Below are 23,698 nucleotides of genomic sequence, written 5' to 3'. Positions count from 1 at the left end.
GTTAGCAGGGTTAGATTAATAAGAAAAAAATGAATTTCAACAACTGTAGAATCAGGTTGCAGCAGAACAAAATTGACAAAACTGAAGGGAGGTCTGAACGTTTCTGAATGCACTGTAAATATCTCAAGTGTTCAAAGTTTGATGACATGACCATGGGGATGGTCATAAGTGTGAAAAACGGTCATAAGTCACTTCTTTCAGTGCTTCAAATGATCACTAAACAAATAGTTGTAAGTAGAGGATTACCTGTACTGTTGCCTTTGAAAGATAGTTAGACCCCAGGGCAGCCCCTGGTTACATTACAGCTGGGCACAGGAAGCATGTTCCTTTAACTGCTGAGCTATTATATTGCCAATAGAAACCAATATGTTTTAGGCCCAATTCAAAGAGGGAGACTAGGTGGTTAGAAAAATCTTGCGATTTGGATAGAAAGATTTTCCCTGGCAAACTGAAGTAGACTAAGGCAGCTCCAAGAGGGTGTGTGACGCCAGCCTTTCTCTAGAGAGAAAACAGGGCTCTTCCACTTAAGGGGGTTAGGGAGGGACATCATTTCCTCAGGCCAAATCTCGAAGTAGCTGCGCCAAGCGAATTCAAACAAAATTAGGCTACACCGTGGCGGGCTCATTCCTAGCTCAGGGAGCCTTGGATGAGCCAGGGAAGGCAGCGCGGCTGGGGTCTTGAAGAGCTTCCCATCTCTGACCGCCACCTTCGCCTCCTCCGAGGCTACGGCGGAACTTCCACTGAAGAGGGGGGAAAGAGAGAAAGGAAAGGGGCGCGGAGCCGCAGCCAGAGCTCGGCGGAGGCACGGGAGAGCTGCACGGCTCCTCCTCCTTCTCCCAGTCACGGCTGCGACGAGAGGCGGCGCTTGCCTGCGGCCGGTGAAGTCGCTGCGCTGCCGCCGGCCGAGTGGCTCGGCCCAGAGTCGCCCATGGTCGCGACGTGTCGCTTTGGAGGCGCCGGGAATGCGCTAGGCCGCGTAGCCGCCTCGGCCTTTTTCGCCGCTCCGACCGCGACAACTGCAACCCCCCTGCGCTGCTGCGGGGCGGAAACCCCGCCGGTCCCCCGGGGAATTCCAGGCCGAGAAGGGCGAAAAGCGCCGGCGGCTGCCACTTCTCAGTGCTGATCCCACCCACCCCCTCCGCCGCCGCTAAAACCTCGCTAAGGTAGGCCGGGTTCGGACGCCCCCTTTACAGGCAGAGGGTGGTAAATTGCAGGCCTCCCCCCCCTCCCCGCTTTTCCCGCATTTCCTTGGTGCGGTTTGCAGAGGAGAAGGCGGCTTTCCTTCCCAGGTATCAGGCTGAGTCTACCGGAGCCCTCCAGTCATTTGAAGAAACAGATTTAATAGCCCTCTCTCACCTCTCCTTGAGTTTTTTCAATTAAGTATCTTTTCAAGTCCCAACGGTGATGGGTTGGTGGGGGGGGAAGCATTAGGTATCTTTTTCCGTCTCCATTTCTAAATCCCACGAAGGTTAGGAGCCCCACCTGCCCCCGTTTATCTCCCCTCCTCTCTCAATTGAAGTCTATGCCCTGCCAATTTCAGGTAAATGGTTTTACTGGAGCAAAAGGAATTTTGTTTTGCTCTTTTTCTTAATCTCGAGGAAACAATTGATAATCCCACATAAGGGTCTTCTGTCTAAAAAGATAGAAGTTACTTTCACACTAGGGAAAGTCAAGTCTGTGCTGTATCCTCTTTGTCCCATCAGAGGACCCCTTTGCCCAGTTAATTTTTTTCAAAAAGGAAAAGTAATGCATTTTCACTTGAGTATTGTAGAGAATGGTTTCTTTTTAGAATATAACAAATTTCCCTAGGGAACACACTTGTAAAAATGGCTCCACTTCACATTACCCCCTTAGCCACCTAGGGCTACCTATTCAGAATCCCTGTTTAATTCAAGATACTTATCTCAGGATTACTTAATCTTCTTCTTCTAAAATGTTTTCCTTTGGTGTGTAAATCTGGCAGTATATTTAAAGGAGATGTATGTTCACAAAATTAATTAATACAATTTAGGGCGTAAGCATTTACCTTACCTATAGTCCACTTAGTTGTATGTATGGATTGCTATTCTACATTGGCATGAATGTAAAGGGTGTCCTTTACTGTACGGAGTGTGGTTGGAAGAAAAAGAAATGCGAAAGAGAAAGACCGATAATTACTGTATATTGTCTTAAATAGGTGGGAATCAATTAGCTATATTACATACACAACTAATTCATTAAAAAATGCTGATAGTTACATTGACTTTCATAAATTTTATTAATTTTTTAATAAACCTTTAGTGTTGCTTCTGAATCAGTGGCAAAATTAAGCCATACTGAGTGACATTACATGCAAAAATTTTCTTAGTTGTCAAATAGCATCACAGGTCTTTTATAATGGACTTATTTTCTAATATATGTCAAAGTCATGGGGATTGGAACGGTAATATATGTAGATTGTCTTGAAAAGGAAACCGGCATCCTTTAGTAATACCCTAGATGTGAACATGCAGTTGGACTTGGTGGCTCAGTGGCTAAGACGCTGAGTTTGTCGATCAGAAAGTTCGGCAGTTAGAATCCCTAGTGCTGCATAATGGAGTGAGCTCCTGTTACTTGTCCCAGCTTCTGCCAATCTAGCAGTTTGAAAGCATGTAAAAATGCAAGTAGAAAAATAGGGTCCACCTTTAGTGGGAAGGTAACAGTGTTCCGTGCGCCTTCGGCATTTAGTCATGCCAGCCACATGACCACGGAGATGTCTTCAGACAGCGTGGCTCTTTAGCTTTGAAACGGAGATGAGTACTGCCCCCTAGAGTTGAGAATAACTAGCACATATGTGTGAGGGGAACCTTCCCCTTTACTTTAAACATATAGTATGTTCCTGCATTATGCTTTAAATGCAAGTTATGTGACAGGTGCCCATGTTTCATCCCTCTTATGAGAAGTACTATAAAAACTGCCATGGAGAAATCATTTAAATTAAAATGATTTATTTTCAGGATTTTTTCATTATTAGATACTTTGGGTTCTTTATTTGAAAAACAGTCAAATATTGCAAGGGAAATATTTAAGACAGGTTTTCAACTTACGATTTATTTTGCTCCTTTGCTTTTTGTTTTACTTTTTGTATATGGTAAATATATTATTTGTTCCTGCTAGTTTTTGGTAAAATGCTGTCTTTTCAATTGCAGTATCAAACTTATTACTTTTGATTCTTTAAAAAATATTAAATGCTTGCATCCATAAACAATTATATTTTTGGAAGCAGTGAGATACCTATAGGTACAATGGAGCTGCATACATTACACAGACCTTGAAGTAACCATCCTGCCTTATCAAAAGGGAGAAGTTAGTTTAACAAGTTACAAGAAACTATATTATATGCAGTCTTTAACATAATTTTGCTTTTTAAATTAATGTTAAATTTTGAATTAATAATTTGATACTTTTTTCTATCTATGCTTCTTTTGTTTAGAACTTGAAAAATGATCATGAATGTTATAGTCTCATGATTTTTTAACAAATGAAACTGGAAGAGATATGAGGTCTGCCTTACTGGAATCTTCTTGGAATACTGTTGTTAAGGTATGCAAATTAAGTGGTTATTATACCTTTTCATTTGTCAAGTACTTGCAGATTGTGGTCAGTATTTTCTCACAGCCAGTAGTTATTAATAGCACGCTGATGCTAAAAGTGTGTATATTTAAAACAAAATGTACAAACACAAGTATAAATAACTTCCTGACATAATCTTTACTTTTGGCTTGGAGGGTAATTTCCTCTATCATCATAAATGAGCATCTCTGGAAGTAAACAGCCATAAATGTTACAAATTTCAAAGTATTGCATACAGTTAGATATAAATTTTTAAAGTTTACCTTTTTTTAGTAACATTTTTAGTAAAGTAGAATATACGTACATGAGAAAAACTGTGACATAAGCTTAATTGTTATGTTAAACTCCCAGAAACCGTTTTGTTTTACAAAATAAATTCAGAACCTAATCAATATATAGTTAAAATGAATTAAACTTATTGATTTTTTTTTAAAAAAAGAATGCAATCATATCTTAAAATCAGTCCTAGGGGTTGATTAACTGAAAATGAAAATAGTCATATTGTTTCTTTATCACATAGAACCATAGGGCAAGTACCGATCATTTAAAATTAATTTAAATTTAAGCTTTGCAAATTACATAATGACAAATATGTAGATATAATCTAAAACTGGTTCCCAAACTCTGGGCCATCGCCCATTACCGGGCTGTCACCTATTTGCAACCAGGTAGCGTGAGCAATGGGCTGGCACACATATGCGCACGCAGCTTCACTCATACAAGCGGTGGGCCGGCACATATGCTCATACAGCTCAACTTGCACAAAAAAACTGTTGGGTCCAGCAATTAATGTTAATTAATTAATAAAGTTGCAGAAATGGCAAGTCTTTATTCAACAGACTTAGGTTTAGACTACTAGAAGAAAGTGCAGAAACACTATATATAGCAAATTTAATGTTGTCCTATATTCATTTGTAAAAGAGGCATACATGCAGTGGACATCTTCAGGGAATTAGTAGTCAAGAATATATAGATAAAGAAAGACAGGAATGAAAGATACAGATTTATTAGCATCTGGCCGGCTATCCAACAGTCAAAATTGCAATACATCTGGGAAATGATCAAGTAAAACTCTTTAGAAATAATTAAACAAATATACACTGTCAGCATTTTTCATTGTGCATTATACTTTTTGCAAGATCAGAAGAACATTAAAAATGCACTGCAGCAAAAACATTAGATCTTTCCAAAATGAAAAAGAGGTTTGTATCAAGAAAGAAAGGATTAGTTGCCATTGTCTTTTACATACTAGGTTGGGAGGTGCATCTCATAGGTAATGGGGGGAAAGAGTCATCAGTAAACAGCCCAATCAAAGAATGTCTTAAGACCACCCCCACCCACACAGACAAGCAAATCACCAGAATATAAAGTGACAGCAAACAGCACACCTTACAAGCACTGATGATATTACCTACTTAGGGTAATGAAATGTCTACAAGGAAAAAAAACATGTTGGAAAGCACCAAGGATCCCTCATTTCAACTCTGAGCTACAAATATTTTCCCTTATTGGTAAAACATGCTACTAACTTAACGTCTTACAGACTTGCTTAAAACTGGCAAGAAATGTTGTAAAATGGGCAAAACTCACTTCAACAATTGTATTGCTTAGCAACGGAAATGTTGCACTCAGTTGTGATCATAAATCAAGGACTACCCGTGCAAAGGTTTTTTTCCTTTTTGGCATGACAGATTTGGTGCTTTTCTGGCTTTCAGGCCTATTTTTTAGAAAATGTGGATATTGCATCGCTTGAAGTAATTTTATTTTTTTAAATGGGTGCTTTTGAAAGAATAGCGGGATAGATTTTATTTTTTGACATTTAATATCTGTCCAGAAATAATATTGTGGTCTAAAGACCTAAGATATTGCGAATGATTAGATTGTATAAGTAACAGAGGGCATGATATATCAAGATGGTTCTCACTACTTAATGACATCTGAGAAACATAACATACACTGATATTATCCTGTTACATACTTCCTAAATAACTGATACTTTTATGCATAATCAATTTTTGCTTTCTTTTTGTGGGGGGAGGGGATGATTGTTTTTCTAATATGTGAACCAGCCATTATCTTGACAGATGCAGTGGCTTATTGAAGTTAATTGTCCATAAGATTCTAAATTATGGCTGCACACAAATAGCTGTTAGCAATAAATAATTTAGTGTAGCTTCATTTTGCAGTTCATTTCAGAGGATCTTTTCTCTTGAAGGCAGTAAGATGATGTCCAAAGATTTATATTTATTCTTCCATTTTGTATCTCCCTTATTGTTGGACCTTTGGTAAGAAAAAAAAAATGAAGAAAGAGAATGAAAAAGTTGCAGTTAAAGTATTTTATTTTACAAGTATTCCTTCTTGAGACTGTATTCTACCTGTTCCGCCCCCCTCTGTATTTTGATTTAGCAATAGCAGTTAGACTTATATACCGCTTCATAGGGCTTTCAGCCCTCTCTAAGCGGTTTACAGAGTCAGCATATCGCCCCCACAGTCTGGGTCCTCATTTCACCCACCTCGGAAGGATGGAAGGCTGAGTCAACCTTGAGCCGGTGAGATTAGAACCGCTGAACCACAGATAACAGTCAGCTGAAGTGGCCTGCAGTACTGCACCCTAACCACTGCGCCACCTCGGCTCTATTTGCATCAAACAGAGCCACATCTGCTTGCATTATTGGCTGGCTGGCCAGAACTAGAGGCTGACTAAAGGCAGTGTTCATCAGAGGACCTGTTCAAGGGCAATGTCCAAAGAAAGTCCACAGTTCAGAGCATGTATACTATGTGACAGACAGTACAGTTTTGAGATTAGTCTGGCCACAATCAGCAATTACCCAAGGTCAGGTTCAGGTAATTAGAGAGAAGCTCTTTCAAAACTCCTATTTTGCAAATATTCCTATTTAGGAGAAAGATATTAGTCATGAATAAAATATTACGTGTGAGGAAACCTTTGATTCTTTATTCTACTACTTTTGCTGCTAATGGTTGATTCAGCCTGCACTTTGATTGTGAGCCTTATGGTCATCTTCAGATTTCTTAAAGGAGCTTCTCAGAGAAGTTCCACATTTCCTAAAGAGGAATAGTTACAAGTGGGAGCTCTTCCCTTCAGATCTGTTCTGCCTCAAACTGAAGGGAAAGAAAGGTATCTAAAATGCAAGAGAAGGTAATATAACATAATATAAGGAAGGGTATGAAATGATGGATCAAATTACATTAGCAAAACAAAAAGGTACAGGAGACAAAGTTCATTTTAAAAAAATAGGACTGAGGCTAGAGTTTGAAGATAACTTTCAAGTAACTTGGAGAAAAAGATATTATTGGGAATTAGGAAATGTGTATTACCACACACTATAAGATGAATCCATCCAAGCTATTTTGTCATTCCTTTTCTCCGTGTCCTACAGCCACTTATAAAGCACTGCAGTGTACAGGTAGTCCTAGATTTACGACCACAATTGAGCCCAAAATTTCTGTTGTTAAGTGAGATATTTGTTAAGTGAGTTTTGCCCCATTTTATGACCTTTCTTGCCACAGGTAGTAAGTGAATCATCGTTCAATTAGTAAGTTAAGTGAACCTGGCTTTCCTATTGACTTGCAAATTGCAAAAGGGGATCACATGACCTCAGGAAACTGCAATTGTCATAATTTCATGCCAGTTGTCAAATGTCCAAATTTTGATCACATGACGATGGGGTTATTGCGATGGTCATAAGTGTGAAAAATGGTAATGTCGCCTTTTTCAGTATCTAAATAAATGGATGTAAGTCAAGGACTACCTGTATATATCCTTTAGCACCTTGGTTGAAGTAATAATTTATTATTTAATATTTAGTTTAATTTTGTGTGAGGTATTGATAAAATAATGTAACATTTCATGTAGTCATTGGTAACAGAATTATTTTTAGTTACTCTTGCTGTAAATGTTTTCCACTTACAACAGCTATATATTTCATTATTCTCCTATGATGTTTGGACATGTCTAAATAAATATACATATATTTTAATCCAGTATTTATCCAGTAGTGATTTTATGCAATGGCCTCAAGCCACCGGTCTTCACCAGTGCCTCAGTCAAAGAACAACGATGCTTTCTTTAAAAAGGAAATGGATTCTTCCAAGTGTTTTCAACCAGTACGCACATTACCAGATGTATGCCCCAAGGAACCCACAGGTAAAAAGATATGTTTTGTTTGTTAGTTCCTTTGTTTGTCTTTCAAAGGGATAGTTGGATTACTTTTTCATGTATCAAATCGAGTGGTAGTATCTTAAGGATTAGCATATGAGAGAGAGAGAGAGAGATCAAAATATATTCTTAATAATGGATATTAGAGAACAGTCAGTTAATGATCAGTGATAAAATTAAAAATCAGAGAAAGAGGTGTTGAAAAGTAAGTTTTCAGAGCAATGCTACTAAAATGTTGTAAATTAACATTCAAGAATAGATTTTGCCTGACAGCTCTGAGTGGAATGGAGTTTACAGAGAGACTTAATACAAGTTATTCATTATGAAAGGCTTTTGATAATAAATGTCAATTCTTTTGGAGAATTTACAAATAACCTGAAAAGAAATATTAGAATACATAATACTCCAAATCGAATGCTTGGTACCAAGTTCTGCATTCAGCCGAAATGGATCCTTTTTTACAAGCTGAGATAGGATATCTGGCATAGCAAGAGAAATTACTAAAGTACAGAATACACTAACTCGAAGGTTAAAATTCAAATCCAGATTGGACAAGTCAGTGTATTGTATTCAATATCTGGTGAATGATGAGAATATTTTTTCTTCTTTTTATAAAATAAATTATACCTACTTGATATAGATTAAATGACAGAAGTTTCCAACTTACTCAAGAACTGGAATAATGCAAATAATAGTGAAATATTGAAAGTGTATGGCTTGCTTAGTATTTCACAATAATTTACTCAATATGTAAATATAACTGCTTTATTGACATAATGGTATATCACTTGTATATAATACTAAGAATATTCTAGGTTCAGCCAGTTTGAAAAAAATGAAAATTGAAAGACAAGTAGGTCACAAGTAGTTTAAATATGAATTAAACAATCTGAGAATGTGTACAATCCTACCAGTCATTTTTATTGGCAAGAAAGTAGACAAATCGCTGTCCTATCTACATATAATTTGGCCTGGTTGAGGTGGTAATTAACAACAGCAGTTTTTACCAGTAGAAGAAACAATCATTTGCTAATCCTTAACTATTGAAATAAAATGGGGGCAGTTTTCAAATATATATGACAAAATATAGGCCATTTCCAAAATACTCTGTTATTTCATGAGTAACTTAATAAAGAATATTTGAAAGAGTAAATTAATAAAAACCTGACCTTTCTAAATCTTACTTTTTTATTCCTTACTTTTTGGCTTTAGTCCCAAATTCTTAAAAACAATAATGTTATTAGAAAAATAAGTTTCCAAAGTATTGGCAGAAATACAACTTGCAATTGAGCCAGTAAATCAGGACTTAGAAATTAATGAACATAATGTTTTTGTGCTATTATTTAAACAAGGTTTTTGCAGGAATAGGTTCAACTCAATTCTGTGCTATTTGCGTAATGGATGGGACACAAGTATTTCCTTCTTCTCTGCCAATCAGGGACATGCAGTCACTAGAGGCAAGGGAGGCAGAGCCTCCCCAGTCTCCTGAGAGAAAGGAAAGAGTTTTAAAAAAATTTTTTTAATGAATTAAAGCCAGGATAGTTGCTACCAGATTTCAAGTCACAGTGGCTTGGTGTCTGCTCTCAGTGTTAACTAGGAGGAGGCCAGAGAACTCGGGGCCTCTTTTGCTTAAGGAATTTTTCGCCTTTTAAAAGTTAAGGCGGAGTTAAAAAGCAAAAGATTTAATATGCAAAAGAGGCACTGATTCTCCCGCCTCCTGATCTGGGAGCAGCGAATCATGTCTTGCACTTGAGCGACTGCGCAAGTGCAAGGGTGATTCTGGAGAGGATTTTCTTTCACCAGCCGCCATTTCTTCTGCAGCACCGAGCGGGGAGGACGAGGAGGAGGAGGAGGAGAAGAGCGGTGAGCCCTTGTGGCTGGCTTGGGAGGGACTCACCGCTCTTCTCCCAGCCAGCCAGCCACTCACCCCCACCCGACCTGCTCCCTGCTTGGCCGGCCGGCCAGCCGGCACAAAGACTCACCGCTCTTCTCCTCCCAGCCAGCCAGCCACCTGACCTGCTCCCAAGAATGTCAGCGGGGACGGAGGAGGCGGGGGGCGAGGCAGCAGAGCGCGGCAGCGGCGAGAAGCAACACCCCCGCCGCTGTGTCCGACAGGCATCTCGCGTTTATGTCCATCATAAATGAGAGACGCCTGTCGGACACAGCAGCGGGGACGTTGCTTCTCGCCGCTGCCGCGCTCTTGCCTCACCAACGGTATCCCTCACCGCACATCACTGCTGCCAATGAACTCTACTACCATTTGGTATGGGAAATCAACAAACTATAATGACTTTGCTGTTTAATAGGTGCAGTTTTCTATTCTTAGGATTCTCAAAGTATATTTTTAATGATCTCTCAGGTTACCTTCTGGATACAAACTTATTTGCTGCATCATGGAGAGTATTGAAGTGTTCACGATTTCTATTCTTCTATGAATACTAATAGCATTCATAAAACCAAGAAGAATCTGCTTACTCTTCTTGTTTCCAGAATGTAGTGAACTAAATTCAGATACCTATAAATCCAGTTAATACATTATCTTGCTCTACAATAATTCTTTAAATACTGGTTTGTATGATTTAACTATGCAATCAGCCTTCAGATTAATTATAAACGTATGCAGAATATTGTTTTGCTAGATCGTATTCCATGATTAGATATATATTTTTGTCTTGCAGGTAATCCTAGTAGCTTATGTGACAGCCCATCATTAGTTGTTGATCAACATCGATGGACTATTTATCATTCCAAAGTAAATCTCCCAGCAGCACTAAATGATCCTCGATTAACAAAAAGGGAATCTGATTTCTTTACAAAAACATGGGGACAGGATTTTGTGGACATTGAAATCGTGCCTTCACTCTACCTCCCACAAATCAACAAGGAACATTTTGTAACATACCAACAAGAAGTTGTTCAGGTAAAAATAAATTGCATGTATGTATGCTAAACTCATCTATATTTGCTATTTAAATTTAATTATTACTAAACTTCAAATGGTCTTCCTTGTATTTTTAAATTATTTAGTCCAAATAATGTAGAACCGTGAAGGAACCAATTTGCAAAGATGAATCCTTCTAATTATAATAAATTTATAATATAATACATAGATACCAAAAGTATCAATAGCTGCGGACACACTCTAGAAATGGGTGCAACTGGCACACATTGTAGCTGTGCAACATCTAGGATAGTGCAGCCCCATCCAGAGCAGGAGATGGGACTTCCCCCAAACCACAGGATCTTAAAAGCCAGAGCCACTTAATCTGGCTAGAATTAAATTGAAGCTGGACCTCTCCCACTGTATCAGCACTGATCAGAACCAGCTCCAGAAGACAGGACAGGATACAGTGTCACCAACCCCAACTTCACAAGCATTTAAAAAAAATTACCATGATCAATACTGTTGAAAGCTGCTGAAAGGTCAAAAAGAGCAATAATGCACACATTAACTCCATCCTACTCCCACCAGAGATCATCTAGAAGTGTGATCTTAGTCCCATTCCCAAGTCTGAATCCTGATTGAAAGGGATCCGGATAATATTCCAAAGTTCACTAGAGTTGCTGTTCTACCACCTTCTCTACAATCTTCTCCAAAATGAGAAGGTTAGATACTGGAAGAAATTGTTCAAAATAGTTGGGTCAAGCAATGACCACTTGAGGAAGAAGTGACCATTGCTTCCTTAGGAACCAGTAGAACCACCCCTTTTCTCAAAGAGGAATTTTCCAGTGCCAAACACATTGCCTTTAGGTAGGCCTTAGCTAACTAGAGGGACATGTATCTAAAACAGTGATGGCAAACCTAACAGTCACAAGCACCCTGCCACGTACCTTAGGACCAACAGAATCAAATTTCTCCCAGATAACCAAGCCAGATTGAATTGCACATAATTCATTGAATGAATTGGCTCTACAGCTTTGTAAATGATAAAATTAGAATGAGTAGTATCTAGAGAATTTTAAAATTGTTTTATTGTAATTAATACAATATTCTTAATTATACTGTAGATACCATACTATTATGTCACTTACGCTCCATTTTGCCAGTGAGCTTTTGACAAAGGTTTCTCCTTGGGTAAGGAAATTAACATATTAGAAAAATGTTCTTCATCAACTTTTTTCAAACCAAACATTTTCTTTATCTGATTTCTTTTACAGAAAGAGAAGATTCATGAGAAATGTAAGAGTATTTGTCATCCTAAAGATACTTTTGGCAGGACATTGTTACATACTCATGGTAGGGTTCTGTTTTTATTTTTTCTTCTAGTTTTTAATTGATATCTGTCATGTCGGGTTTACTTGGAATAATATTTTAAAAATTTCAAATTTCAAAAATTAATACATTCTAAAAATTAATAAATCCTGTTATTATTGTCTGTTATTATTTTGTAACAAAATCAGTGAATGAACAGAATTTCCTGATTCCTATAATTCAAATATATTTATTAATTTTTATTTTATTTTATTCCTAGATAAATCCAGGACAGATCTGGAACAAGTACCTAAGGTATGATTAAAATATTTCATAGGCAATACAGGTAGTCCTTGACTTACAACAGCTTGCTTAATGACCGTTTGAGTTACAATGGCAGTGATAAAACTGACTTATGGCCATTTTTCACATTAACGGCCATTGCAGCATCTCCACAGTCACATGATTTACATTCAGATGTTTGAAAACTGATCACATTTATGCCAGGTGCAGTGTTCTGGAGTCACGTGATCTCCTTTTGCAACCTTCTGACAAGCAAAGTCAATGGGAAAGCCAGATTCACTTAACAACCATGGAACTAATTTTACAACTGCAGGGCTTCACTTAACAAATGGGGCAAGAAAAGTCATAAAATGGGGCAAAACTCACTTAACAAATTTCTCACTTAGTAACAGAAATTTTGGGCTCAATTGTGGTCATAAATTACCTGTAGTAAGAAAAAGTGCATTATTCCAATATTTGACCTAATAATTTACCGTGCATGTATGGTAATACATTCTTTAATAATTCGGGTTTTTTTGCGGGGGGGATGTAATAGTTAAGGCACTAGGCTAGGAATTGGAAGATGATAATGTCTAGTCTTGCCTTAGACATGAAGAGTTATGTGGGCCAATCAGCCCTAGGTCTTCATAGGGCAAATCATTTCAGAAAATGTTGGAACTTGTCCAGGCAGTCTTGTCCTGAAGACAAATAGGCATACACTTTTATACAAAGAAGTATGCAGTTTAGAAAGCTTAGCACAGTTCTCTGCTGTCTCCATGTTTTTCTTTTTTTATAAGATTTTAGTTTATTTACCTGTGTTGGACTAACATTTAGAATATGGCAAAAGAAATTCCAGACTTGTCTTCTTTTCCCTTCTTTCATTGTTTGGTCATAAGCTGTGGCGTTAAAATGTAAAAAATTTCCTGATTGAGTTTACAACAAATTTACATCAAAATTTTAACAATATTGTGTATTTTAACCTTTATTTATTGCAAATTTCAAGAAAATGTTTATTTTAAAAATGTGCAAAACAATAAGAGCAAACTTAGAACAATTAGCGTGACATGCTTAGAAAAGTGTAGTAGTTACTATTTTGGAGTTGGATTGAGATAACTGGGTATGAATCTGAATTCAACCTTTTTTTGCATCATGACCCATATCTCAAGCAATGCCATTTTGTATTGATTCCTGTCATCATATCCATTCTCTAGATAGGATGTCCACCTGTAATGAACTACGTGGATTAGTTCATGATGTATGTTTGTTTCCCTATTTAGGTAATATTTTACCCTTTTTTCCGGGTAAATGTAATGTAATTTTGTGGGCCACCCTGAGTTGCTGACTGAGGATATTATTTGGTGTCTATACGTGCATTGAAAAGAAATATTATTTATAGGATAAGATTAATACAAATATTAAGGGTAACAAGATAAGGATGATGTGCTATCAAGTGGTTTTTGATTAGTGATCACAAAGATAAATTTTCTCCATGACCATCTATCCTGACCTGTTATTTCAAGTCTCTCAACAGTGCACCCATCACCCTGTAAATGAGTCTATCTGCCTCACTGCTGGTCATCTTTTTTTCTTTCTCACCTTTATCAAGTTCACTGAGCTTGTAGTTGAGTATTTCACCCCTCTCTATTTTAAAGGGCCATCTCTGCTGGTTGCTCACCCACCAGCAGAGAATGTAACTCTTGTGTGTGGTGTCTATGAAAAAAAACACAGTGATTTTTAGGAAATGCATTGGAAATAAAATTGTCAGTATTGGAAAGCTATAATAAATCTTTGGTCCATGCAGCCATATTTGCAATTACAAGTACAGCTGTATTTGTTACACCATGCATAAGATATTTTGACTATGGACTCCCAAGTTTAGTATAGATAGTCCTCAACTTACAACCATAATTGAGCCCCAAATTTCTGTTGCTAAGTGAGACAGTTATTAAGTGAGTTTTGCCCCATGTTAATGACTTTTCTTGTCACCATTGTTAAGTGAATCACTGCAATTGTTAACCTGCAGTGTTAACTGTAGTAATAACCTGGTTATTAAGTGACTCTGGGTTCTCCACTAACTTTGCTTGTCAGAAGGTTGCAAAAGGTGATCACATAACTCCAGGACATTGCACCCATCATAAATATGAACCAGATGCTAAGTGTCTGAATTTTAATCACATGACTATAGAGCTGCCACAACTGTCGTAAGTATGAAAAATGGTCATAAATCACCTTTTTTTAGTGTCGTAACTTCAACCATTCACTAAACAAATGGTTCTAAGTCAAGGACTACCTGTAGAATAGTTAAGACTTACCCTATTTGTCATCTTTATATTTGAAAAGAGGAAAGCAGGTAGTGATCAGCAACAAAAGTTATACTGCTTGCTCTATAAGCTACATGCATTTTTCTCAAAGAAGAAATATTAATGTTAATTACTCATGTGCAGCAAGTTAGCATTGGTAAATGCACTGCTTTGCTCAATAACAGGGTTTCATTTCCCCTCGACTATCCTGATTTTCTGATAAGAAATTTGCAACAATAGTTTATAATATGCTAATTCATTTTTGAATCATATTTGCAATTTGGTAGATATGCAAAATATGCATGTTTTTAAAAACTGCTTTAAAAGGACAGCTGTCAAAGTTATATCTGGTGGCAAAATACTCAGACATTAAATATTGTAAATCAAAAAGAGCAAAATGAAAAGAAGTATCCTGTGCCCAGCAGCAGAAGGAAGGAAAAAGAAAAACATCAATGGAAAGACAAGTAAAAAGAGTTTTTAAAGTTTTCAAAGAGTTTTAAATAAAGATTTTCACACAACTTCATTTAGATATTCCCAGACTTGTAATATGGACTTTTCTGACTTGTAGTTTTCTCTTTCATCAGTAGGTGGCACTCTCAGCTTAGATTTCAATATAACCAGTTTAATTATAACAGAATTATAAAAAACATAAGTTTTCCAAAGAAATAATTCCAGCATTTAAAATGACTTCCCAGTACCACAACTTCCCAGCTTAAGGGTTCAATTTTCTGTATATTTCAAAGTTTCAGAGTTTATTATTTCCACTCCGGCACCCTTAATTTCGGATCTGGTAGTCTGGTGGTTTCTCCAAGTGCCTAGCTGCCGCTTTAGCAGCTGATTCTGAGCAGATAATTCTAAATTGCTCCTTGGGGTTAAATTTAAGGTAGAAAAAATCCTCTCCTCCAGTTCCACTCACTATTCACCTTCTTTTCTGGAGCACCAGTCTTAGATAGTCATTGGCTGTCCCCATTTTGTGGTGGCCATCTTTAAGCTGCCTCTTCATCCCTACAGTGGCTGAGAAGAAAAGTAAACCCCGGGTCTGACAGGAGAGCTGTGACTCTCCTTGACCTCTCAGAGTGCCCCTCTTTGCTTCACCGCTCCTACAAAGCGGCTTAGTTACCTCTTAGAGCCCACAAACGAGAGAAGTCAGTGCAGGGGTCAAAGAGACCTTTCTCTGTATCTGTCTCGTGGCGATGTCAAAACCGGAATTCTAAAGTCTAAATATTTTATGCCCAGCATGAACTGTGATACTCCTGAAGAAAACTGATAAGTAAATAATATAAATATAATGTTCAAATTATAGTATGCAGGGAATCTCATCAATTATATTTATGTGAGATGTAGGTTTTCTCCCCAGATTTTTATGAAACCAGATTTTGCCTTGGATGATCCCTTAACATTTAATGCAGTATTACCTTGGTCTCATTTTAATACTGCTTCTGGGAAAGGAAACCGTGATGCAGCTTCCTCCAAGCTACTGCAAGAAAAGGTAAACAATATGCATATTTTTCACTACAGTGATTAAAAATAATTGAAGTATTTTCTTGAAATGCCATGTTTTATTTTCTTTAAAAACAAATGAAGAGTAAGATATAGATACCATGTTTGGCCATCTCATTTTCCAGATAGCCTTCATTCTAATAGCAGGCCTCAAGAAAAACTTCCTATACAAATTCTAAATATGTTTTGGAAGAGGTCAGTCAGAAATAGACAGGTTTGAGTGCTTGCAATTAACTAACACTCTGCCAGTTTCTACATTGTTCTAGCATTTTCCCAGCCTTTAAATTAGATTAGAGGGACACAAGATTTGTGGGTCAGAAAATTTGGGGAAAATGCATCTCTCTGGGACATTCACAGAGTAACTTCAACTAAATCACAGAGACTTCCAAAAAGGGAAGAATAAAAATTTTCTCTGAAGAATGGCATAAATTCAGAATGACTGAACTTTTCTCAGTTTTATACTGGAAACTTTTTGGTTTTGGCCATATACTTGTTTTTGCTAAACTTTAATACTAAATAAGGGATCTGTTTAATAGGTCATAATTTTTTTTAAAAAAGAAAAATACTTGTATGGAGTATTTTAGAATGCAATTTCATGAATGAAGCACACTGTATGAATTTGCTGGCATTTTAGTAATGACTTTTGTAGATAGATCAAATCCAACATGATTTCTTTTTATTTCTTAAGCTTAGTCACTATCTGGATATTGTGGAAGTAAATATTGCTCATCAGATCTCTCTCCGATCAGAAGCTTTTTTTCATGCAATGGCCTCTCAGCATGAACTGCAAGACTACCTCAAGAAAACTTCCCAGGCTGTAAAAATGCTTCGAGATAAGATAGGCCAAATAGACAAAGTCATGTGTGAAGGATCTCTTAAAGTATTAAGTTTATCACTGAGTAGAAATAACTGTATAAAAGCTTATAATAAGCTGAAGTTGATGGCAACTGTACACCAAACGCAACCTACAGTGCAGTTATTGTTGTCCACTTCTGAATTTGTTGGAGCATTAGACTTAATTGCAACCACACAGGAAGTGCTACAACAGGAACTTCAGGGGATACACAGTTTCCGGTAGGTAATGTTTGAGATTTCATTAGATATTCATAATCATATAACTTATTTTGTATGTAGATAGCTATGTCATTTTTATACTTTATCATTTAACTGTTTTTGAAGGTAGAGGTAAATTTATTTATCAAATTTATATAGCCATCCATCTCACTTGGGCAGTGACTCTGGGCAGCATATGACAATCAGATAAAACTTATTTAACATTCAGTTGTGAATGTGCCACATGCAGAGCAGTGGCTTACACTTTTCAATGCTGCAGAAGCCAAAAAGGGTGGGTGGGTGGATTCATAAGAAATATTTTTAAAAGATGAGTTTTAAATGAGTTTTAAGGGTTCTTTTGTTTTAATGCTTTTAAATTATTTTGTTACTATGTTTTCGGTTATTTTGTTGTATTGTTTTGTGTTTTTAACTTTATATGCTGCTCAGAGTCACACATATGAGATGAGCAGCTATATAAATTTACCAAATAAATAAATAAAATAAAAAGTGAATGTTTCATAAAATAAAAGAATATTGATAGAACAGACTGCCTTCATGATTAGAACAGTAGTTATTCAGATACTTTCAGGAACTTGTAAACAAGACAATGGAAGCAATCCATTTCTTATCAGTTTATTCTCACTTTGAAATTTTTTTTTTCAGTTAATGTCAAAGTATAATGTCTTTGCTTAAGTGGAACTGTAATATACTCTGAACAGAAATTATTAATATAATAGTAATATACCCCCATGTTTCTCAATATTAACTTTATTTCTCCTAAAGTATTTTTCTTGATTTTTAAAAAAATCCTAAACAGGCATCTTGGATCACAGCTTTGTGAATTAGAAAAACTGATAGATAAAATGATGATTGCAGAGTTCTCTTCTTATTGTCACAATGATTTAAGTCGAACTTTGGAGGAAGAATGTCAAATTCTAGAAGAGGTACAATGTTTAATATTGAATAAATTTACAATTACCTTCAGGACACAATCTGAAATCCATAGTCAGAAATGCTATTTATTTTTTCCTTTCATTAAAGTAATCCACACAGTATAACTTGAATTATATCCAATAATTCTGATCCCAATTTGCATTTGTACATCTTTTCTGTATTACATTTGGGAAGGACATGAACATGGTCAAGTTGAACATGAGCCTGCTGTTGAGCTAATGCTCTTCTGGGCTACATCAGAAAAAGCATTGTATGAAAGATGCATGAATTCCATATTCTGTCCTGCTCTGCACTTACTGATATTCTCCAGTGAGGAAGTTTTACTATGATATAACTTATAAATCTAACATTTTATTTATAGAGAGATAGAAATAGATATAGATAGATAATATAATTTGTATAAATATTAAGACAAAGATAGAATCAAGAAGAAGCTTTTCATTTATTTATTTCATATGTGGATTGCTGTTATAATAGAATAATTCATTTTCTGCTAATTAGATATATTGGGTAGTAGCACCTTAATCTAGAAATGAAAAACTTTTATAATCTCCAAATATATTTTCTTCGTTACATCAAAATATATGTTTGTCCTTTCTTTGGCTTGGGTTCACAGTCATGGTAACTGTGTTTTAACTTTCTCCAGTATATACACAATTACAGTGCATTCAGAAAGTATTCAAACCCCTTCATTTTTGTCAATTTTGTTATGCTGTAGCCTGATTCTGCAGTTGTTGACATTCTTTTTTTTCCTCATTAATCTACACTCAGTACCCCATAGTGACAAACTGAACACAGAATTTTAGAATTTGTACAGAAAGTATTCAAACCCCTTCATTTTTGTCAATTTTGTTATGCTGTAGCCTGATTCTGCAGTTGTTGACATTCTTTTTTCCCCTCATTAATCTACACTCAGTACCCCATAGTGACAAACTGAACACAGAATTTTAGAATTTGTACATTTATTAAAAAGAAAAACCTGAAATATCACATTGGCATAAGTATTCAAACCTTTTGCAACAATGATTAAATTTAGCTCAGGTGCCTCTCATTTCTCTTGATTGTTGCTGACATGTTTCTACACCTTGATTGGAGTCGACCTGTGGTAAATTAAATTGATTGGACAAGATTTCAAAAGGCACATACTTTTCTATAGAAGGCCTCACAGCTGACAATACATAATGTAGCAGACCAAAAGCCACAAGGTCAAAGGAACTGGAGCATAACAAATTAGACAAAAGTGAAGGGGGTCTGAATATTTTATGCACTGTATAAATTCACATCAGGATCTTGTAACTTCTGCACCTAAATCCTAAATCCATATTACAGGGTTGTTTCCATTGAATTTACTATTTAGTGTTTTAGGGTAGTAAGTTTTAATTTTTTATAGTGTCTTGTTTTTTTTCCTCTTTTACCTAGGAAAGACTTATATCATTAGTATTTGGTCTTCTAAAGCAAAGAAAGCTGAATTTTTTTGAAATATATGGAGATGAAATTATTATCACAGCAAAGAATATAATAAAGCAGGTGACATGTTTAAAATATTTTTACCTACCTTATATATTGAAATTACGTATTCTGCAGGCGATTTTATATTTCAAAGTAACTTAATAGCTTTCTCTTTTCTAATAATTGAGTTACAAAAACCCATGTATTGTTGATTTGTCACACTGCTTTGAATAGACTACACATTTCTATTTGGAGAAGTAAACTAATTATATTTTAAAATATGGGCTGTTGGGAAGATTTATAATTCCTCACTAAATGTTGTAGAAAACAAGGAACACTGTTTCATAATCTATTGCTTTAGGTTTATTTAAAAGTATATCTTGGTTCTCACAAGTGATGTCTGATAATAGCATTTAGCAGCAGCTAGAGTTTAGAGAAAGGGTAGGGAATTGCAACTTTTTAAAATTACGAGTTTCAAAGTATCACTCAGCTCCTGCTGTAAAAGACTATGATCATGTTCTATATTTTGCCAGCCTTTATTACAAAGTGGTGCAATATATTTTGAGGGGAAATGATGTAGTGACTTACCCTTGTGTGGGTAGCTTGTGCGATAGTGAGAGTATCCAGTTACTTTTTCATATGGTAGGGCTTGATAAAACAAACTTTCTTTCTTGTATATTTAGGCTTATAAAGCTGCATTCAAGCTCCTGGTGACTTTAATCCATGTAGCTTCCTTTGCAATAATGTTGAAATGGTTTGCCACTGGCTTCTCTTGGGATTTCTTCTGGCTTCCCAGTCTATCAGCCCCAGAATTCACTGATTATATCCCATCCTAGGGCCAATCAAGTCTGGCCCTACTTAAATATTTGCATTCAGTCCTACCCATAAACTGGGCTTAATTTAAACTTAATTAATTTAAATTTATCTATTAATTTTTAAAAAAATAAATACAACATAATTTTTACATATGAGGACTGGGATTTGTGTGGTGCCTTTGCAATTAAGATGTGCTACCACTACCACAACATGCATTGAGAAACCAGAAGCAGGACTGAGTTAACATTGTCAGGAACCTAGATTTGTGCCTTCAACCTCACAATAATTAGAAGGAGGAAAATAATACTAAACAAGTAAATCTTACTTATTTGTACAATTAAAGCAGAATCCTTTTTTTCTGTGTTTGATTTTATCTGAGCCTAGCATTAGGCAAATAAATATTTCTAATTGGTTAAGGTTGGAAAGCATTATATCTGTGGGGAAAGCTAAGACTTTTGTTTTGTATTATGCAGTGTATTGTTAACGTAGTATCGCAAACAGAAGAAATTGACACAGACATTGTTGTAAAGTAAGTATAAAATTAAATTGCTTTAAAATATTTTTTATATCTGTGAATAATTTATACTTTTATGCATATATATAGCTGATAAAGGAGGAGAACCTTGTGGCTTAGTGGTTAACACAACTGCTTAATATGTAATACAGCACAGGTTCAAATCCTAGTAAGGGTATGGCTAGGTGATGAGAGCTAAATAGCTTGAAATAGATCTCTACTAGTCTCCCTTTATTTATTTATCAGCACAAATACAACATATATGTGTGTGTGTATATATATATACACACACATACACATACATACATACATACACACACACATACATACATAGCAATAGCAATAGCAATAGCAGTGGACTTATATACCGCTTCATAGGCCTTTCAGGCCTCTCTAAGCGGTTTACAGAGAGTCAGCATATTGCCCCCAACAATCTGGGTCCTCATTTTACCCACCTCGGAAGGATGGAAGGCTGAGTCAACCCTGAGCCGGTGAGATTTGAACCGCTGACCTGCTGATCTAGCAGTAGCCTGCAGTGCTGCATTTAACCACTGCGCCACCTTGGCTCCACATACATATATAGTGTAGTTTTGCATCATTCTGTCAAGTGAATTAAATACTTTGTTCAGAAATAATATTAAACTATAGATTAGAATAATAAAAGGAGCAACTGGCCATTTTCATGCAGAATAATAAACTAATCAACAAAGAAAAATGGGCATTCTGAGTTTTAGAATATCTGGCACAAATCACAAGCAAAGTAGGCTTGGGTTTTATCAGCAAAAATATTGATTATAGGAAAGTGCTGTGAGAAAGAGACATTTAAGTGTATGAATATATGTGCCAGAACTGTTAACATCTCCTTAAGGAGATTTTTTAACTTCTCAATTCTAGGAAAAATAGGGTTTGAGCTTAGAAAGTACATAAGTGCTACATGATGCTTTAAGTCTGGGTCCCCAACCTCTAGGCCACAGGCCACTACTGTGTTGCAGTCTATTTGAAACGGTTCACCGACAAAACCACGAAGCCCTTATCCGCGCCGACATAAGTGCGGAGGACAAATCTGCGCCGTCCGCAGTGCTAAGGAAAAGGCGACCCTAGAGCGACGACATAACCGCGAAGGGCAAATCCGCGTCTTCCGAAGCACTCAGCACCCTAACCCTAAACCTAACCCTAAACTAATCCTAAACCAAACCCCTAAACCAAACCTCTAAACCTAATCCTAACCCTTACCTTAATTTAAATCGGCTTTCTGCTGCCGCACTGTTTTAAAGCGGCCTTCTGTCGCTGCGCTGTTGTCGTCGCGGTGATGACGTCGCGGCTTTAGCGATGCGGTTTTCTCGCCGCTATTTTGATGAGCTCGGTTTTGTCGGGCCACGATTTGAAACCAGGCTGTGGAAGAGATGGGCAAGCACACGATCCAAGGGTACTTGCACTCATGTGCAAAGCTCCATTTGCACGAATGAAGCTTTTTCATGAGCGTCCTCCAATTGCACAAGTGAGCTTTGCACGTGAGCATAAATACGCTTAGTTCATTCATGAAGCTCCATTTGCATAAATAGAGCTTTGCATATGAGCCCAAGCACCTTCCAATTGCATGAGTGGAACTTTGTGCATGAGCACAAATGCTCTGCACTTGTGCAAGTGGAGCTTCACACGTGAGCACAAGTGCCTACCACCCGTCCACCTGCCGCTCTCAAGAGTGGAGCGCAAGAACACTGTTTGTGCATGAAGCTCCATTTGCATGAACAAAGCTTTGCACATGAGCGTGAGCATTCTCTGCTTGAGCGAGTGGAGCTTCATGCACCAGCACAAGTGCCTTGTGCATGTGCAAGTGGAATTTCACATAAGTGCAAGTGCCAGCTGCTCAGGCGAGTGGAGCCTCGCAGGAGAGCACAAGTCTTTGCTCATGCACGAAGCTCCATTTGTGCGAGTGGAGGGCATGCACGCCTGCTGCTCACACAAATGGAGCTGTATGCACATGTGTGCACTTGCCACTGGCACCTTCCCTAGTGCCATTCTGGACTGCCAAACTGTAAAGGTTGGCTACCACTGCTTTAGACGGATATGTTGTCAAATGTGCTATAACTCCAGTTAGATTAGTCAACTATTGTGTGAACGAAGAAGAAGATGCAGTTTTATTCATCATCAAAACAACATTGTAATGACCTTATTGTTTCCATTGTAAACTGGAGAGCTAAATTAAAGTTTAAATAATAGTATTTTGTTATTGTTTATAGACTTGCAGATCAAATGAGAATGTTAAATTTTCCGCAGTGGTTTGAGCTTCTGAAAAGTATTTTTTCTAATTTCATTGTCTTTCTCAAGAGAATTAAGGTAAGGTACTGTATTTTCAATAAATATTTTACAATTTATCTTGCATAATACATAATACAATTTATCTTGCATAAAACATTTCTAGTTCTATAATATAATGTAGTTTATAATAGAATACTGGAATTTTGTCTGCTATCATTGATCAAACAAGGTTGTACAGTTGCAAATTAAGGAAGTATTGGGAAATTGGTTGTCAGCAATACTTCTTTAAGATAATAAAATTCTAAGTACATGGGGGGGGGGGGTGAAAGTTCAAATATAGGTGCCTATGGTTATTTGGAGGGATGCCATTCCAGACTTGATACTTTGAAAATATATATTTTACACATACATAAAACCCACCAATTTTGTGCATGATTAAAATACACACAATATGCTGCAAATGTCCTCTTTCAAAAATAATCATTTACCAAAACCCACAAATGCAAGAAACCCTTTCCTACGGATCACAAAATATGGTCTAATTTACTAAGCATAGATCCATAAAACAATTGATATTAGAACTGCAGATAACATGGGCCACTTCTATATAG

General features: G+C 36.7%; 1 protein-coding gene across 3 annotated transcripts in view; it reads left to right on the top strand.

The window, feature by feature from the left end:
- The first annotated feature begins 847 nt into the window (after positions 1-847).
- Positions 848-23,698, top strand: part of VPS54 (VPS54 subunit of GARP complex) — a 40,796-nt gene continuing 17,945 nt past the window's right edge. Inside the window, exons 1-12 of one of the 3 annotated variants that reach the window (XM_014057024.2) lie at positions 848-1,163; positions 3,452-3,561; positions 7,609-7,756; positions 10,447-10,688; positions 11,927-12,005; positions 12,241-12,275; positions 15,900-16,031; positions 16,731-17,116; positions 17,913-18,039; positions 19,469-19,576; positions 20,788-20,843; positions 23,069-23,165. In XM_014057024.2, the coding sequence (XP_013912499.2) occupies positions 7,621-7,756; positions 10,447-10,688; positions 11,927-12,005; positions 12,241-12,275; positions 15,900-16,031; positions 16,731-17,116; positions 17,913-18,039; positions 19,469-19,576; positions 20,788-20,843; positions 23,069-23,165 (1,398 nt within the window). In that variant the 5' untranslated portion in view covers positions 848-1,163; positions 3,452-3,561; positions 7,609-7,620. Of the gene's footprint in view, positions 1,164-3,451; positions 3,562-7,594; positions 7,757-10,446; positions 10,689-11,776; positions 11,844-11,926; positions 12,006-12,240; positions 12,276-15,899; positions 16,032-16,730; positions 17,117-17,912; positions 18,040-19,468; positions 19,577-20,787; positions 20,844-23,068; positions 23,166-23,698 lie in introns of those variants that run through there. The other 2 variants (XM_014057023.2, XM_014057025.2) reach the window with 2 other exon arrangements.

Source organism: Thamnophis sirtalis, unplaced genomic scaffold (assembly GCF_051295495.1).
Source record: "Thamnophis sirtalis isolate CommonGarterSnake01/CBP01778 unplaced genomic scaffold, rThaSir2_p1.2 scaffold_5, whole genome shotgun sequence".
NCBI lineage: Eukaryota > Metazoa > Chordata > Lepidosauria > Squamata > Natricidae > Thamnophis > Thamnophis sirtalis.
The sequence above is the reverse complement of the archived record's forward strand: the minus strand, read 5'-3'. Positions and strand labels throughout refer to the sequence as shown.